Genomic DNA, 19,878 nt, shown 5'->3' with positions numbered 1-19,878 from the left:
TACATTTTTTTATTTATCTTTAAGCTGTTTTTATTATTAATTTAAATTACTTTAAAGCTTGTTAAACATTTAATTTGTAATTTAGATTTCTAATAAATTTATGTAAATAAATAAAATGTTGTGCAGAGGTGCTTTGTGCGCCAAGGAAAATCTCCTGGAAAAAAGCACCAAAATTTATCTGCAACGGAAAATGAAAATGTTGGGAAAAAATCATTAGAATATTTCTGATTAAATGAAAAACGCAGAATTCATACTTCTTAATTGTTCTTTTTTTTTCTAAAATCGCTGACGTTTCGATTTGGATGGGATCTTCTTCAGGGCGTTGAATTGCCGGGAAAGAAAGCGCCGAAACTTTTACGATTTGAAAGGGACAAAATTCCGCGTTTTACTTTTCCTTTTTTATTTTGATTTTTTTGTGATTAACATGCTTCAATATTTTACTGATTTACTGAATATACTTTGATAAATTATTATTATACCTATTCAATGTTTCCTTATTAACTTATTCAACCCGTTTTGCTAGCTGTTTTTTTAGAATTTACCTCAAAATCACAATTTTTGAACTCTAATGCCACCTCAAAGAACCTTTTTAAACGTTATAAAAGCTTCATCTGATTTTCTGAGAATTCTCTGCAAGTCTTGCAAGTAGATTTATGAGATTTTATGATTAATGAAGCACATAAAATTAGTCCAATTAACGAAAATAAATCATAAGAGTTTCTCCTCACAATAATTTTCCTTTCTGCTTGTCCTTCCTCAATAGAACTTTACCAGATTCTACTTGGAAGCAATGATGTGCGGTGAAAGAAATATTTTCATCAAATACAAAACTCGCATTGAGAAGAATTTACTTTCTTCTGTGAGTCTTCTTATCCTGATTTGCCAGATATTCTGTGCTGCTCCAGTTAATGGGGATTTCTTCACTTTCAAAGTCAATCAACCTGGGAAGTTATCTCGTTTTGGGGGCTTCATGAAAAGCGTCCTTCATTCAATTTGGTGTATCGTTGTTCTTGGATGCATTGTGACGTCCACGTACTTCCAGAACAAAGAATTTGATCATCAAATGGATGTAATTCAGAGAGCTCTCTACATGGGGGAGTATGTCTTTGGAACGATCAATGTGATCATTATAATTCTGGGATGTCAGTGGCAGAGATTGCAGTATGGGTATCACATGAGAAGGGTCGTGGATGTTGCTCTGCGGCTTCATCGTTTTGGATTCACGCCCAAATTTGAAGAGGTAAAAGACTTTCTTTTATCATGGCAGAATGATTAAGAAATGGCGGAGCTTTGTTTTTTTTTGAAATATTTTTGAAAAGTAACGGTTTTTTTACAGCTCAAAATCTTCTTTCGTCGATGGATCTTCATATTTGGGATCTTCTTCATCATTGTTGGCTTCATCGATCTCATGTACAATGAAATTATTCCAAAAAGCTTCTTCAGAAGTACAACTGTCTATACAATCCCCAATGTGATTAGCTGCTTGGCAATCCTACAACTTGCTGGTTTACTCTTCTTGCATCGATCCATGATTGCTTTTATAAATGATCATCTCATGGATCTCGATGGGGTGTCTCCTGTTACTCCAACGAGTATCACCTTCACCATGGAAGCCATTGAAACAATTGAATCCTTGCGGAAAATTCATCGCGATATTGCTCATATGGCCGAAGTGATCATCTCCAATTTTGGGATTCTCATCTTGACCACCTTCACGGCGTGCTTTCTTATTTTAAGCATCCAACTATTTGCGCTCTATCAGATGTTTGATAATTACGAAAACACCAATTTCTTCCTGCTAACTTACACATTTCTCTGGATTTTCCTACATGGCGGGAAAATTGTCCTTATTGTGTATTTCAGCTCTTGCTTAGCAAAGGAAAAGCTCCGCACGGGTATGGTACTACATCACATGGAGATTAGGAGACAATTTCAGACAGATGCCCTTCGGAATGTCATCAATAAGTTCTCCCTACAAATCCTCCATGAATCTAAGTATCTCTCAGCCTGTGGAATAATTGATCTTGATCTTAGTCTTCTCAGTACGGTGAGCATTGAGATCAGATTAACGAGAACTTATTTTTCAATTTATTTTTTTTAAGTTCTTACTACAAAAATAAATATAATTTGGAAATGATTTTTTGTTTTTGTTCATTTAAAATTGATTCAAAAATAAAAAAAATTTCAGGATTGTTCTTTCAAAATTCATTAAAAATTCAAATTTTCCCTTTTAAATATGCTTTTTGATCGATATTTCTATATTTCTTTGCAGATAACAGGCTCTCTAACAACCTACCTTGTGATCCTTATTCAATTTGATGTATCAGCTAAGCAAATGAAGAGTTGCAATGTACCGAGCGATGGGACGAATTTTGCATAAAATGAATTTTATTGAATTTCAGAATAAATCTTCATTTTATTTCACTTCCTTAGATTGTTTCTCCTTCTCATTTTACAATAATTTTCTTATTTTTTTTCTCTTTCAGGAAAACTTCATTATATGCAATATTTTGTGTTAGTTTCCTCCCCACCCCAAAAATTGCTTTGGGAAAGAAAGTTTTCATCAAATTCCAATGTGCATTTTCAACAGTTTCTCATCATTTTCTTCATTTCTTATTACACAGTTTATCATTTTTAATATTTTCTTCGAATATTTTCTGTATATATTTATATTTTAGCTGATTTGTGAGTAGATTCTCACATTCACAATATATTGAATTTTCATTTTGGGGGGCATTGAGTGTAGCTTTTCTTTACGGTGTGTGTGCGGAGGTCAAAGTTAATAAGGAAGAGGTTGTCTTTAATTTTATTTTCATTTAATTAATTCCTAATCATAGACAGATAGAAACATTAATATTGTGTGCGACACATGAAAATTCATCATGAAACATTAATTTACTTTTTAATTACAAAAACACAGGGATTTTTGAAAGGAGCTTTTTTTTTTAATTTGTGTTCACTTCATAAAATGTTATATGTGTGTCAATTTTAATACAAAGTGTAATGAGTTTTTATATTGCAATTTTTATTCAATTTGTTGAAAGTATATATATTTTGATGTAGGTCATGCGCTGTAAACTTTAGCAATTAAATTATTATGCTGCAAAGAGGCTTTTAGGACCGAACGAAATTTCCAGTCCAATGGAATCAACAAAATATTTATAAGTCTATTTTTTGTGTCAGGTGAAGAATATTAAATTAACGTATAAAAAATTAATTTGTGTCAATAAATGCAATAACGAGACATATTGAATAAAAAAAATCCATTCTAAAAACTTCTACTGCAGCAAAATAAAATCTTTGGTGCTTTTATCATTTTATTTGGGTTATAGTGTTTCATTTTCAATAAATATTTTGATTTGAGGGCTTTTCATTTTCTTCAAATTATGTACCTACTTATTTTTTCATTACAGATTTCTTTGTATTTTTTTTCATTTAATTTTTTTTTACCCGACTATTCCGAACACATACTTTTCATCGCATGATCTTCACAAACACATTATGCTTTAATCAACAATTTAACGCACGATAATTATGGTGATGGGGAATTTTATGCAGGATACAAAGGATGATGGAGGAGGAAGGTATTATATATTGCTTCAATTTCCATCCGATAGCAACAAATCATCTCCTTTTTTTGGCACTAGAATGTTATTTTTGGGTTTCTTATGTTGCGCATTGCATCGCAATGTATTACAAGAAATTAATGTTCTTTTATTTGGGATCAAAATTATAAAAGGCACGACATTTTTTTAATCAATAATTCGTGAATTTATTTAATTTTTATACCAATATGATGATGTTCCCTCTCATAGTCGAAAGAGTGAGATCAAGTTGAATAAATCTTTTTTGCCAGATCCTTTAGGTAAACTTGTTAAAATGCTGAAGTAGAATGTTGACGTAGCCACATATCTGTTCAAGGGAGTGCTTAAGAAAAAATAATAACTAAAAGAAACTAAGAAGAAGATTAAGAAAAAGGAATCCGGAGTCAGAGTTTATAAGAATAATATTAACAACGAAAAAGCATTCAAATGAGCAGTTTTTGACGACTTGTCTAACATATTCTAACATAATGATGTCTCTTTTCTAACGTTTGATGTTTTGTAGAACGTTTGACAGTTGTTTTCTAACGATTGACGTTTTCATGAATTTTGAAAATCAGAACTTCTAGCGTGTTAGACACCCAAATATCCTTCATGACTACGTCAATGATTCGTTAAAAAATCAGAATTTTTTTTAAAATTAATTTTTGTTATTCTTTTGCAAAATATAACGTCAAAATTATGTTTTTTTCTTTCTATTTATTAATTATGTTGATATCTGTCTCGGTTGGATGTGTTAGATATTTTAGTTGTGATCTTTTTTTAAATGATTGATTAGCTTGGAATATGCTAAAAACTACCTTGAAGGGTTTAATGCTTCTTTCCTTCAGCATTTAAAAAATCTCAATATTTTGAACATTCTCTATTTATGCAAATATTGCAGAGATGAAATATATTTTTTTCTTTTTAATATGCGCAATCTTCTAATCCTGTCTCTACCGAAGAATTATTATGATATTTTCATTTCAACTACGATAAAATTCGTAAATTTTTGTAATCAATAAATCTTCTTTCTTCTTCTGAGGCAAAAATACCATGATCTTTGGGAACGAACACGAGAAACATTTAAACATGCAAATATGGTGATTAAAATGGACCCAGTAAATTATATTATTACTATTTACGCTTAATTATTTATATAATTATATGTTTTAAAAGCTAAAATAATCAGTGGAATGTGTGGACAACAATTCTAGGGATCTTATGTAAATGATAAATAAAGCGACAATGTGCAACAATCTCCTAAATTTTTGGTCCCTCTCAACATCCAAATGATATCCATTTTTTAAGATTTTTTTTTTAAATTTTGTTTGTCCCCAAATTTGCTCCCCACACAATTTCACTGCAAAGACCCAAATTTTGCAATTTTCAAAAAAGTCGGGAAAAAGTGGAAAATTGCTTTTGTGGATTTGTTTAATGGTGAAAATTGTGGGCAGTTTGTTATTTGATTGGATTCTTTTTGATTTTTTGCATCTGTTGAAAGTTTTTATGTTTTTTGCTTTTTGAAGAAATCATAAAAAAGTACATAGGGGTGGGAAGAAAAGTTTAAATAAAAGAAAACATAAATCACACTTAAAAAACTTTTAATACGACAACATACAAAAAATCAGTTCAAAACAAGTCCTTGTAAATGACTACAACTTATTATAAAATTCAAAATATAAAAAATATCGTATAAAATAAAAGTATAAAACTTATAAAATATTTTTACAGATAAATTATTGTAAAATCTTAACTAATAAATATTACTTTCGGGATATAAAATTTTCTCTATATTCCTACAGAAAGTTTGTTTTTTTTTTTTTAATTTAAATTGATATTTCGTCAAATTTTAAGATATTTTTTTTCTTTGTGTATTTATCTTTTTTGAAATTGACTTCTTACTCATCTAAAACCGGGACGAATTTCACATTAACACTCAACTTTTAACTTTATGCACTTCTTTTACATTTTTTCAAAAGAGTAAAAGTCTGACATTAAAACCTGAAATTATTTTAAATATGTTTCTTATTTAATCTTAAAATACTATTAAGAATTTTATTTTAGAAATACTTGATTTTTCAATATAATTTGAAAACATAGTTTTCTTCCGTCTCTTTCTAGGGAAAAATCAATGTCGAATTAAGAATAATTTTTATGATTAAAATTTAACAAAAAAAGGGTTTTTCTTTTTAAATTTTTCTATCTTTCGAAGATTTAATAAAATGATTGAAAACATTTTTATGATCCTTTATAAAGTTTATGGAAGTTTTGCCAAATATAAAACGACAAAAAATTATCACTTAATTCCACATTGAAGTTTTCAAAGTTATCGCTACTAATAATAACGAAATTGAGACAAATTCTCTTTAAAAATAACGAGGATATACTTTTTTTTACGATTAAAACGATTAATCTAATGCGGATTTTGAGCCTTTGTGGCTTTATTCTTCCCTCAAATTCCATTTCGCCGAGAAGAAATTGGGCAAAAATTCGTATGGAATTACCAAGATGGATAATGCAGGATGATTATATAGAGGATGAACTACATGAAACTATGGTCCAGTATTGGGGCCCATCGAAGGACCCCGTAAAAGGGAATTAATTATAATATGATGTGTAATATCATATTTACAGCACATGGAGATTTTCGCAGCTCTTTGATTTTGAATCCCTGGCCCAAACACGCCCCAGGAGTCCCTTCACCTTGAGACTCGTCGATGTGCGTGAGCCTCGATACTTTCTCGGTGAGCTTTGAGCACTTCCGGGTGGAGTTGGGTAGTCATGCCCTGTAACAGTGGGTCCTATTGAGACGGGTGTTCCTGGATTCGTACCACCACTGCCCGTTAAACAAGCTGTAGCTGCACTTCCCAGCGGAGAGCAGGCTCTTCTTTTGGATTTTCTCGTTGATCGCTTTCTAAATAGATCCCTATAAAAATGGAGATAAAATAAATCTTTTTTAGTTCTCCCGAATCTTGAACATGATTGCATTTTTTGGAAATTTATCTTACCTGGACTTTTCGGGATTCTCAAGTTTTAAACGAATCTGCGAGAGAAGACCAACCAGCAGTTCATCCACATTGTGATTTATTCCAACGGAAGTCTCAATGAATTTGCAGTCGTATGCTGTTGCCATGGCTTTCCCCTCTGCAATTATTATTAAGAAAAATGATCAGATGACGCGCCACAAGGAATTTTATTCTCCTACACAAAATTATGCCTAATGGACCACTTGCTCGAAATAGAATGCGTAGAGTAGAGAGAGTATCACAGATATATGAGAAGGATAATGATATTTGTGATAAAAGAAATTTATGCAAATTTATCTATTTCAAGAGGGATAACGTTTTATCATATTTTGATGGTGAATCTCAAGGAGAGAAAACGAAAAAAAAAATGCTTTCTGTTAGTGTGTCAAGATGATGATGTTCCAGATTCTCTTGGATTCTTGACGACCATTAGAATTTTTTTAGAATTCCAAATACCTTATTTCTGCATTTTGATTAAGAAATGCTTAAGAAGGAAAACAACCTTGAGCTTCATTAACTTTCTTTTTTATTGCTAAAAAGATTTTATACGTTTTATGATATTTTTTTAAAGAAAATTCTCAAGTATTGACGTAGAAGGAATATTTTCTTGTGAAAAAAAACCCTCCCTTCAAATTATCATGTAGGAATCACGAAAAAAAGGATTTATGTAGATCAAAGGGAAATCCTTGCGAAATATTCTAAATTCACATATTTGGTACACTCGCCTGTCCATGGCAGGCATTTCTTTAAGCATCAACTACCATCGAAGGGTCCACTCATGTGCTCAGCTTCTGTGCGATATCTTGTAGAGTACCATTGAAAAGTCAAGGAAAACATGGGTTTTGTATTGCTGTGATAAGTAATTTGGCTTTCTCTAAGTGACCAAAAAGACAAACCCAAAAGACCTCATGAATAAATAAATTCCAACCCCACACATACACAAGAAAAGCCTGAACAATCCCCAAACTCTCATGATATAATTGAAATTTCAGTAAAAGGCTACGTAATGGTACATGTGTTGTGCAGTTTATTCCTATGCTACGGACACATTGCTATCACAGGTGGAACACCGTATTTATTTCGTTGAATGGAAATAATGTGTAATAATGAATGGTATAGTGGAAAGGTGAACGGATGTGTTAATTAATTTGAATTATTTATAAGTCAATGTCCAGCGATGAAGTGGAAGGGACAGAGTCATGTCATTTATATAAATTGCAATTTTCTGAACTAATTAGTAATGTGTTTCAATTATTCTGTAACTAGCAAAGGTATAGAGGAAAGTAATCAAAAAAATTTTTTTTCGGGAGAAATAGTAATTTCCAATGTAATTAAATTGCTTTTCCCAGAATACTCGCTAATGGGGTTTTTATCCGTTGAATTTGAATTAAATTTTTATTTTAAATAGTTTTTTCTATTCTGAACTAAAATAATTTTCTTACCTTCAGATGAGACAGCTCGACTCCTTGCTAAATCCGCTTTATTGGCAACAAGAATCACAGCTTTTTGGGCAATATTTTCCGATGTCCAAAGTCCCTGGAGGACTCTTTCGGCTACCAAAAAACTGCATCGATCAGCAGAGGAGTAAATTACACAGTACCCATGAGGATCATACGATGTTAGACAACTTTCAGGCTGTAGAGAGTTTAAGAAAAAAAATTAATAAGGTTGATTTTGAAAAATTTGGAAAATTATTTTTTCAAACTTGGATAATAAAAACTCACCGACATATCCGTGGAAGCGTGATCAATGAAGATCAATTCGGATTCCTCACCACTCAGAAGAACTGATACAGATTTTTCACCAGACTCATCATCTGGAAGATTTTTTTGTTTAAATAAAATGTTTTATTTCATTGATTCTTGAATTTTAAAATTATTTAAATATTGATTTGTATTTTAACATTGAATATTAAATGAAAGGAAAAATGCTAGATGTTAGGTATCTAACTATTAAAATTACTGCGAGAGAAATCCAAAGCTTTTTAATGCTATATTTTCTGTTAACCCTTTAAAGACCTTTTGGGTCAAACGATGAATTTTCTCAAATTTACATACTTAAATTCATTTAAATCTCATTGAAAATTAGGAGAGAATATTAAAGGACAAATATCAATAACAAAATATTTAAAATTGAAAAATAAATTTTGAAAAAAGTTTTATTTATTTAAAAAAGAGAGAAACACAGCTTAAAGGAAGATATCTAAAAGCTGCTCCGTATACAGTCAGGTATTAGTTAACGTCGCATGGGATATACTCTTTCCACCTCCTAATAATAATGAGTGGAAAGAGTATATCTCATGCGACGTTAATCAATACTTGACTGTAACAAATTGATTAATTAAACAATAAAAGTTTTAAAAAGTTCTACAACCCCTACTTCCATGAAAGCTTTTTGTACAAATAGAACATTATTTTTGCATAATTGATATATCTTTGCGATGCTTGACCCACTTTTCTCTATTATCCAAAAAATTTTGTCATCATTTCCAAAATTAGAGTGAACTTCATAATTCACAAAAGCACGTGTCAATGAAATTTGTGAGCTTTTGTTGGGAGTTAAAGCCTCATTTCGGTTCTATAGCGAAGAGGATAAGTGGACATAAAGTATGAATTTCGTGAAGCACCAAAAGTGCCTTCCGCAACACATGTTTTGCTACAATACAACGCACTCTGACATGCGAATAATTTCAGAATCCACTCTCTTCTTAATTTTCTGGTAAACCAAAATGATTATTTCGTAAAGAAAATATGGCATTTTGAGCTTTTGATTTTGCAAAGATTTGCGCAAATTCCACATGATTTTTCTGGGGGTAATTTTGTGCTTTGTGTTGACAATTAAATTCAATGGTCATGGATGTATTTTCTTTGTATGTTTTTCTCGGGGATAAATGATTGCAGGACATTAACGAAATGAAGGATTTACAACACATTTACGCCAAAAATTACTACAAAACAAACTACGTGTTTTTCTTGTTTTAAAAGAATAAGAACAAAAATTACCCTCTTCTGGAACTGTTTCGATATTAATTTTAACGCGACTTCTCCCGGTTACTTTTAGTGTGTGTGGTGGTTTTAGTGTGTTTAATTTGGTTTTTTTTGGAGGTTGAGCATTTTTGGTCAGATAAATTTTTGTTTGGTTTTTTTTTTGTGAGAATTTGTGTGCGTGTGCGAACCATAAAATAAGAAAAAAGAAAAGAAAGAACTCAAGTTTAGTAAAAATAAGAATTTCTATATAGCACAAGTACATTGATTGTAAGCACACAGCGCACAACAGTGAGCTTTTGAGGGTATTTAGGGTAGATATTGCTGTAATGCACTCACCTATGCTTGTGTCGTATGCATGGAGGTACTCTGAGGTCATGAACTGTGACACAAGGGAGCTCTTTCCAACTGCAGTGGCACCCAGCATGAGAACTCGGTAGGGTCCATTGCCGGGATTTGATGTGCTACTTTCGCGACTTGAGGCAAGACTAGCTGTAGCTGAAGTCTTAGCTGATCCGCCGCCCGCCGTGCTTACAACAACGGCTGCATTGGCCGTCAAGTGTTCAGTACTGTAAGATTGAAAAAAAAATTATATTCAATAAAAATTTAATTCAATTTAAAGATGAATCTTCAAAATTCCTTTTCAAAATTTCATCACACCTTTAGGTATGCAAATAATACTACCAAGAAAATTAATCTAAATTCAGAGATTTTTTTGTTTCTTCAAAGAATTAATTAGAATTGATTGTATGGGGCTTTCTACCAATTTCCCAAAGGTGTCATCATTTCTCAAGGGGGTGTTTTTGCGGGGGCAAATTGAATTTTTGCCGAGAGGGAAAGCAATTTGAGCATGATGCTTTCGTGAAATTATTTCTCCATTTAAGCCCAGCAGCATCGTCATGATATTAACACAATAATAGCCCTCCTTTGACATTGATTTCATCGGATTTATTCCAAAGACACTGTGCAATTATCTCCAGCACTACGGGGGTGTCATCTACGGGAACAAAAGAAAATGACGGGGTGGGCTTAATTGATATTATATTGCGCGAGAGCTCTTCTATATACCAGAAGTAGAAGAAACCTCTTCACGGGGTGCCACTTGAGATGTGATCACGAAGGTGGGACAATGATGGAATTTTCGTATAGGATAATAACAAAATTATATCTTTGATGTAGATTGGCTTTCATCCTACAACATTGATAAGAATTTTTTTTTCAATTAAGCATAATTTTCCTTGCCTATCAAGATCAGGTTCGTTGAAGGGAAACAAGGGAATATTTAGAGAGAATGTTGATAGATTTTTCCAAGATTTTTGATAAAAATTCACGATTTTTAGGTAAAGGTTTCCATTGTTAAATTCTTTTAGCATTATTGATTGAAAAAAAGTCGTTTAGTTTTTAAAAAAAAAAAAAAACTCACCTTGAATTTGAGGAAGCTACACTGTTGTTGGATCGACTTCTGCGACTCTTTAATGAATCCCCTCTATTCACAACCCCCTTTCCTGTGATGGAGAAATGCCTTAACCTGTAGTACTCCTCTTCAACACCAGTATTTGGCATGGAAGCTACTCTGGAGCGTTGCTGAGGCAGACTCAACTGATTGGGTCGACCGGAAGCTCGGCTCCCTGGCGTCTTGACCGATTGTGAACGGCTGTGATGAGGAGAGCCATACCTGCAAGGAAAAGAAAAAAAGAAACTTCAATACTGACCCTTCCATTAGAGACCAACCCAGGAACCCCCTTCAGTGAAACAGCCCCAAAAAAAAAGAAAAGGGTCATTAAAGTTCTTCCTGGAATCATTGAGAATGTCCTAGAGAATTGCCTCGTAAAAGATTCTCTCTCTTGGGGCACCATAAAAGCCCCAACAGGCAAACACTCCAAATGGCCTGTGCTCCATGTAAACGCACTCTCTTACTCTTGAATTTTATTGCCACCAGCAGGCGATTAAGTGCGTCGTGAAATCAAGTGAAATCTCAAGTTCCACCCACTGAGAAAAATTCTCCTCTGAGCCCCACCACACTCAACACCTCCCCGCGGGGACTATGATGTCGCGTACACTTGGGATTTATGAGGAATTTTTATTTAAAAATTACTTTCTTCATAAAAAAAACTGTGAAATTTAAATGCTCATCTTGTTTCGGTTAAAGAGCAATTCAATCGATTTTATAGGGCTCTTCTGGAGAAGCAATTGGCGAGGATGAAAGCTTGGAAGTATGTAGGTATCTATATACAAGATTAGATTCTAGGTAGCTATATAAAAATTTCTCAGTATCGGCAAAAAAAGAAAATTTACCCATGAAGTTCTCAATTTGAATTCTTTTTCATCAATTAGAGGCAATAGTTCGTCAAATAAATTAATTAACATCGCCTGAGTTAAGTGAAACAGTTTAATTTATTAAATTAAATTAAATTAAATTCAACACTTAGATTCCATAAAGCTTTGGTTTCCCAGCAAGAAACCAACAATTTGCTATACAGTTTGTCTTCCAAATAGTGATAATTATTCACTTCCGCCCACCCACGTGCAGGATAAAATGCTGGAATACCCAACAATAATGAAACTCATATAGAATTCATAAAGGTCCTTGCGGCACACTAAATGTGCCTGTGGCATGATCTTTTCTCTCTCTTTTTTTGTGTGTGACTTTGGGGCTAGCGCGTCCCTTCTAAATGACTTGTGGGTGTTTTACAACATAAATACATCGTCGACCTCCATCTCCTTGGCATGAAAAACAATTCCACCATCAATGGGTGGAGGTTGTGATTTGCATGAAAATTTTCTCCCCAAACAACTTCACTCATATCTTCCTCTAGCACGTGACCCGATTTTTCAGTTCTAAAACATCGTACAAGAACACTAACAAGGGGACCATTGGGAGCAAAAGAAGAAGAATAAAAGCTCGATGGGTTTTATGATGCGGAGCAGAGCAATGATTATGTGGAAAATATCTTTCACACGGGGCTGTCGTCTATGTAAAGGACAATTAATACTGAAGGAGCTCATGAGTGGGCAAATTAATTGAAAACATTGATTTTCAATTAAATACCGTGTGCTATGAGTTACATTTTATCATTTTGTACTCATGGGTTGGAAGCAACGAGGGTAACGAGGAAACACGATGGGAGTGAATCTGTCCACAAATGTAACTTTAATGACTTTTTGCATGTGCGCTAAATTCACATAAAAGTTAATTTATATGATAAATTTCCATGGTAGTAGCTACTAGTTTGGTGAAATGGCTCAACTGACGTAGACATGATGAGGTGCATTTGAATATGCGATGGGGAATGGAGATAGTGGATTAAAAAAAATATACATATACATATGGCAAATATTAATGTACCCGTCATGGACAATTAGATATGGAGAGTTACTGTGAGGATTAAGCAAAAAGAGAGGGATACATATTTCCTATATATTTTCAATGAAATGAATTAAATCCTTTGGGGATAAATTTGATTCAAATTTTTATTGATTATTTTTTTATGGTTTTATGAAACCTCAAATAACTTAAAAAAATTGAAGATCCTTCATTATATGTCTTTGAAAGTTTATATAATTTTTTGTATAATAAAAAAGATAATGGAAGACAGAGAATAATAATCATCCACCAGGCGTCTCCACTGTCACAAGTTCTTCATGATGTTTTCTTTGACTTGATGCCAAAAGGAAAGTGTGTGTTTTTAAAGTGTGTGCGTTTTTGGATTCACGAGAAAAAATCACAATTTTTGACACATTATTAATAATATTTAGTTGCGTGCAAACACGAAGAACTTTTTATTAATGACATTTCGTGGAAATGTTTTTATTTTTTCATCCTCTGTGTATTTGTCTTCCTTGGACTTGTTCGTAATATGTGTAAAATGAAAATGTGGAGCAATAATTTTTCTCACTCTCACCCCAACATGATAAAAGCAATTTGATTTGACGCAAGAAAACACACACATATCGCATAATGATAAATGAATAGAATCGCGGAAAATCTCCTCAGACTCACTGTCGACGTGAAATTTAATACGTTAAGGAAGACTTTCTGCTTTTTCTTACGTTTTTCCCACCATAGCACACTCATTGCGTTTTCTTGGAAAATCACTTTGACTTGCCATACTATTTCTAAAGCTTTGTAAGATGAAGATAAAATTTAAAAAAAGTAATCTGGCTGCAAGAATTAGTTCATCACCGCGCAATATCGATCATGAAGTTGATCCAATTATTCTCAGCATCAAAGTGGATTAAATGAGGTGATAGTGTTCGTGATCTTGATCTCATTTGAGCCTTTATTACCTCAATCGCAACTCTGATTGATTCTCTATACGTCCCACTTGAGTAGAATTTTGCAGGCGAAATCTTTAGGAAATCAAATAGAGGAATTTTCTCGTGAAAATTTCCTAAATAATTTATACAAAATTACCTCGCTAAAATTCACTAAAAATACATTCCATTAACTCGCATAATGTATGTTTATTTCCATGGCAGGCACACGTATTTTTTTCTTCATTGTATACCAACTAAAGGCGCCAAAGGTGAGGAATTTATGGGATTTGAAAATATGTTTTTGCAAACAATAAACTCTCTCCTAAGAATATCCATTTTGTGGTTAAATTTGTAGCCACGGAAAAATCTCTTCCGGTGGCAAAAATTAAATTCCAAGCGTGCTCAATTGTTTGATTTTTCTTCGCGGTGTAGTATAAACACAAATGTGCTCTCAGTCACAAGACCACAATTTGGTTTCTCCTAATTTCACACATAGTCCCTGTTTTCTCTAGTTTGAGTCAATTTACTGTGTTTTGTGTAAATAGAAATTATCCCTAAAATCTATATCAGCCAAATGTTCATAGTCAATTCTGAAATTTTCCACCAATTGACCCACTCCCATTTATACCTTTGTGCTTCTGGAAGATTTTCAGGTGTGAAAAATAACTTCCTGGGTGGAAACATTAATTTGCTTTTTGACACAAGTCCACGGAGGATCATAAACTTTACGTGATTTTCGTTGTTTGCTCAGCAAATTATTCCCTTGGCACCACATATACTGAGGACGTTCAGAATCCAATAAAATGTTCGTGTGTTTGGTTGCAAATTAACACACGCAGAGGCGCAAATTAAATGGAAAAAATATATCCTCTTACAGCTCTTACATAACAAACATAGTTTGATTAAAATTAAAAGACTTTTGCTAAAGGAATTCCAATAATTTCTTCAGGTTGAAAGGAGTAATTTGCTGATTAATTTTCTTTTGAATATTTCAATCAAGGGCTCAACATAGGGGTACACGTAGGTCCCTATTTTAATGGGAAAATCCATTAAAAGGAAATTTTCTTTCAGTAGAATTTCTTTCAATCAGGAGTTCCGCAGGTGAAAAATGTAATTTCCCATGATTGAATTATAAAATTGACCCCCAAATTCCTTCCAAAAGACACGATAAACTCTAATGCAATTTTCTCGACATCCTCACGTGATCAATGTGCTGATTGAATGCTAGCACGCGATTTATCAATTTCCTTGAATTCCACAAAAATTCCCTCGTGCTGTTTCACATTTTTTTTTCTTAAGAAATAAAATAGTAAAGACAAAAGATTCTCTTACCTCATCTCAAAATCCCTTATCTCCTCGGAAGTGAGGGTATTTGTGACATCCAGCAATTGCCTCATATTTTCTTCACGTTGTTGCTTCTTCTTTTGGCGCGCCTCCTTACCCTGTTCCACACTAACAAAGTCCGTCTCGTGTTTTAGTAAGAAAGTTTCCACGGAATTATCCAAGCTCAGTGATGCCTGAAGAAGAGAATAAATACCAATATAAACTTATTTACTGTAATCGAACATTACGCGATATTTATAGCTTCTAGTATGTTTCAATTTCTTTTTTTTTACGCACACAGCTCATGCTAAAAGATACATGATTTTTTTCTGAATTGGCAAATTTGATTTTTTTTCCTTGCAAAAAGAACAAAAAAATATAATTATAGACTCGCATTGCTGGGGCGGGGAGGAAAAGTCGCACGTTCTATCAGAAGAAAACCAAATGTCTCAATTTCCAAATACTTTTTTCTGCCACATGTAGAGACGTAATTTTTTGGTGCTTGCGGGGTATAGCTAAAGGAGCCTTGACTCTCAGCAAGATATTGCCATTCAAGCACCTTCAGTGAGATTTTCGCGATTTTCACGCTATGTTTACAACCGCGATACTTTAAATTCTTTCTCATTAACAGACTTACGTATGTCCAAGTGTTTTGGGCGCCGTCGAAAAATAAAACAATAAAATCTCAATGTTCCAAGCAAAATGTTCTATTGCTAATTGAAAAGTGTGATCGTGAAAATGTTACACGAAGCTTCCGTTTTTTTTTACCAACATAAAGTTCTCAAAGAGTATCGACGGCAACGATCAAGAATATTGTCGTAAAGATAGCTTTGACATCCAAAAACATGAAGGATGTCTTTGGGATCCAATAAAAATTATAATAGCAATTTTTAACAACAATCGTAAAAGCAGGTTCAAGGAAAAATCAAGGGGCGAATAATTCTGGGAGTTCATGTACAATTTATACTGACTTAAAATCATTTTTTCTTTTTCTGAATTTTTAAACATAAAACATATTTTTAAAGCATTTAAGCTTTTTTACAAATTTTAAATTCTAAACATGTAAGGCGAAATTTTCTTACAGTTTTTAGTTTAGTTTTTTTCATTTTTAATTTAAAATTAAGCATTTCCATTTAATTAGTTTAAAAGCAATAATATTATGATTTTGGCTTTCAAAAGAATTAACGTCTTGTTAGAATTTCCATTAAGCCCAAATATTGCTTGAGGATCAACCCCTTTTGGCTTTGATTTAATCCTCAAAGTAGCATTTTATGAGTTCATTTTCACATTGAGCAAGAAAAGAAATGAATCACTTCCTCCGTCACGCACACACTCTATTTTGTCACATCTCGAGGTGATTGGAAAATTGTGACATCGGAAAAATCTGATTCACACTTTTTGCGTAAAGCGGGCTAAAGATCACGATCTCCTCAAATTTTTCACGTCTGCAAATGTGATCTCTCGTAAAGCGAAAAAAAATATTAATCACAACACTGAATCACGAGAAATTTTAGGATGCGTGACAAAATATCGTCATACATCACACGCTTGATCTTCAGATGATCTTCAATATTTAATTACACCGATAAGAAGATCAAAATGCAATCAGTGGTTACGGTAAGAAATACCTTTATATTCTCTTTTGCGCGGCTCATCAATCTCCAGCATAGTTTATTCATTTTCACAAATTTACTTTCTCGGGACGTCATTGAGAAAGTGATCTTGCGATCTTCACCGCGATCTTTCAGAGTAATAAATATAACGTTCTACAATACTTTATCTTCAAAATGCACTCACACGGTGTTCACAGAAGGAGTGTGATGAGAAGTATCTCAAATAGTTCCACAATGAAAATGATAATGGGATTTGTCATGTCGTCACACGAGAAATGTTCGCAATGATCTCACAATAAAAATCCCTCATTCATGATCAACGTACACAGTCCGAATTTAGATGATCGTATCAACTAATAATAGCCAAAATGAAAACAAGAGAAACGTACTTGCTGCACAACGATCGTGGCTCGTGGCTGAGTACAGACTGCCGAATCGAGTGGATTGCTCGTGACATTTATAGCATCGCCACGCTGCATGATCTTCTGGCAATCTTCCAGGTTCACGTCATCGGCGCGAGCTGTTGGCTCCTCAGCGAAGAAGTCCACTCGGAGGTCGGGCAATGGGGTGCCATGGGCTCCGCCTGATGGGCTACTCGACTCACCCTTTGGAGCCATTTGATCAAATTTTGTGGCAATCTGATCAAACTTGGACATACCCCCCAAGTGATCTTGCACTGATTTTGGATGATCCGTCTTGGGTGAGAACGCATCGTATTTTGACGAATAATTCCCCTACATCGAAAATAGAATTTTATTTTAATTTTTTTTTTTACAAAAGGTGTGTGAAAGTGGATGTATATAATTAAAGGAAAATCAAAGCTAAAAAAAGAATTCAAGATTCCCTTTCAATCGATTCTTTGCATTTTATTGATATATGTCCTTTAGATTTGGTAAAACTTACCGGATTTACTCTCTTGGTGGATCTTCTTGTGGGCTTCGGAGTGGATTCAGTGTAATGCATTTTGCTCTCTTGCTGTGCCAACAGTGTGTACTGCTGGAAGACATCCTGTGGCCCCTCATATTTCCTTCGATCCTTCAACTCAATCTCCGATCTCTTAATAGATTCCCTAAGGGGGCTATCTGATGAATTGTACCCGAGACAGGTGTCCGAATCAAAAGGGAACTTTGTCTCTTCCTCGAGTGCAAAGTATTCCCTCTGAATCCTTTCATAGTCCAAAGCTTCACGGTCAAAGGGGAACATGGTGGAATCTGTCTGACCAAATCGCTTCTTGGCACTCATACGCTTACTAAGGACATACTTGTCCTTCAGTGCAACACGCCCATTGATCGTTTTATCGCATTTCTTTTCCTTTTCGGAAATTTGGTCCCTATGACGACTTTCCCGGTGTTCAGCTTCCTCGTCGAAGGTGAATAGAGGTTGATTCTTCTCCAATGTTCGTACACTTCTTGGAGATGGAGGACGATCAAATGGGAAGCGAGATTGAGTGCTAACAGGAGCTGTTTTTGGTTGATTTGAGGGATCCTGGGGAATTTATGCGGTTAGTTTTTCAATTTTAAACAAACGATTAATTGTAAGCGATATAAGCTTTGAGGATGATTATGAATTAATGGGAATGAGAATTCTTTATATTTGCGTTGGCGTTAACAAAAACTTTGCATGAAATATGGGAAATTTAATGAAATGTCTTCTTTTAAATAGAAAAGAACCCTTTTTTCATAAATTCATCATTAATAGAATTTGAATGATTAAAATAATGAAGTTTCAAGGACTCTCCCAATATAAGCTCCCATGCTTAGAGCTTTGAAAAATATATTAATATTTATCTATATCAATAATTTAGAAATTATGAAAGAAAAAAAAAACAAGTAAAACGTCTACGAGAACGAGAACACTTGGTGTTTGATTGAAAGTGCCCTTCTTGATGATTTATGTGCTAGTTCATTAATCAATCTCGTGCGTGAGATGGCATATGAAAGATGAAAAGTGCTAATTTGAAAATACCCTTCGTCACATGGCACACACCAAATCCACTTATTGGGCTCGCAATTGAGCGCTCATCTTGCGAAAGCAATTCGCAGGAGCCAGGAGCCATGTGCGAGGGATGCGAACGTGTGCCTCATGAGAGTGTGTGGACTAATTGTGTTTGGACACCCACATACGGCCGCTGGACCGCAATTAGTCCATCGCGCTCGCCTAATTTGATTGCCAACGTACCTCGTCGTAATTGAGCAACAAAGGAGGGTCCGGAGCTGGGGATGGAATTCTATTACCGACCTCTGCCTCTTCAGCCTTCCGTTGTTCCTTATCTTCACCCGCGGCGCATCCATTCGTCAATGGCGGCGGCGATTGGACACTTATTGCTGTCGTCGGAGCTTCATCCAGAGAGCTAAGAAGCGGCTCCATTAGCCCTGATGTATCCCCTGCAGGTGAGTCATAGAAAAAATCGAACGAAACTTATATAGCATTTAACGGAACTTTTTAGAGCTTTTTCTGTTTAAAATCTGCTTCTTTAAAATGATTTTTTTCTCGGATCTATTTATGTTAATTTTAGCCCTTTAAAATTATTCTAAATTCAGATTTAAAGCTCAGTTAAAAAAAAGCTCACCAAAATCCAGGGAATCACACGTCTCAGTGTCGGTGGCTGTAACATTGGTGGTGAGAGTTGAAGCACTCTCAGTGGATGTGTTGATTGTTGCTTCAGAATTTGATGTTGTTGATGAACCCATAACGACGACCTGCAACCAAAAAGCATGTGGCACAATAAATGGTGATATAAAATGGAAAAGCAAATACACAAAAATAAAGCTTTTGCCAATACAAATCAAAGAGATTGGAAATTGATTTGTGGTGGGGTCCTGCGCGCACCCAAGGAGGAGTTGATGATGTGATTTATGGCCAAGATGAGAAAAAAAACCTTCAATATTTGCCATTGTATGGATACTTTCATTGGAACACGAAAAAGTGCTTGAGAAATATTGCGAGGGCGTCCAAAGACCCCCTCCCTCCCCCTCCTCCATGAAAAAAGTGTTCTCTGTGGTGTAAATATTTGCATTTTGGCTCGAAAATCTTTCCTCTCTATGCTCTCAACTCCACACCAAAAACCATCAAACGGACCATCGTTGTGTCG

At 34.2% G+C, this 19,878-nt stretch overlaps 2 protein-coding genes across 4 annotated transcripts in view; one reads left to right on the top strand and one right to left on the bottom strand.

The window, feature by feature from the left end:
* The first annotated feature begins 1,063 nt into the window (after nt 1-1,063).
* On the top strand, nt 1,064-2,380 carry LOC129792318 (putative gustatory receptor 59f). Its single transcript, XM_055831228.1, has 3 exons — nt 1,064-1,240; nt 1,337-2,047; nt 2,273-2,380. Exons 1-3 carry the CDS (start codon nt 1,064-1,066, stop codon nt 2,378-2,380), a joined length of 996 nt encoding a protein of 331 aa, XP_055687203.1.
* Nucleotides 2,381-2,386: 6 nt separating this feature from the next.
* The window catches only part of LOC129792837 (uncharacterized), a 67,781-nt gene continuing 50,289 nt past the window's right edge, over nt 2,387-19,878 (bottom strand). The window contains exons 5-15 of one of the 3 annotated variants that reach the window (XM_055832207.1): nt 19,357-19,486; nt 18,966-19,171; nt 17,691-18,272; nt 17,177-17,521; nt 15,184-15,368; nt 11,018-11,269; nt 9,934-10,163; nt 8,335-8,426; nt 8,053-8,245; nt 6,593-6,728; nt 2,387-6,510 (exon numbers count right to left, since the gene is read on the bottom strand). In XM_055832207.1, coding sequence (XP_055688182.1) covers nt 6,213-6,510; nt 6,593-6,728; nt 8,053-8,245; nt 8,335-8,426; nt 9,934-10,163; nt 11,018-11,269; nt 15,184-15,368; nt 17,177-17,521; nt 17,691-18,272; nt 18,966-19,171; nt 19,357-19,486 — 2,649 coding nt within the window. In that variant the 3' untranslated portion in view covers nt 2,387-6,212. Of the gene's footprint in view, nt 6,511-6,592; nt 6,729-8,052; nt 8,246-8,334; nt 8,427-9,933; nt 10,164-11,017; nt 11,270-15,183; nt 15,369-16,802; nt 17,522-17,690; nt 18,273-18,965; nt 19,172-19,356; nt 19,487-19,878 lie in introns of those variants that run through there. The other 2 variants (XM_055832208.1, XM_055832209.1) reach the window with 2 other exon arrangements.

Source organism: Lutzomyia longipalpis, chromosome 3, assembly GCF_024334085.1.
Source record: "Lutzomyia longipalpis isolate SR_M1_2022 chromosome 3, ASM2433408v1".
Lineage (NCBI taxonomy): Eukaryota > Metazoa > Arthropoda > Insecta > Diptera > Psychodidae > Lutzomyia > Lutzomyia longipalpis.
Note: the sequence above shows the minus strand (reverse complement) of the source record. Positions and strands in the feature narration are given on the sequence as shown.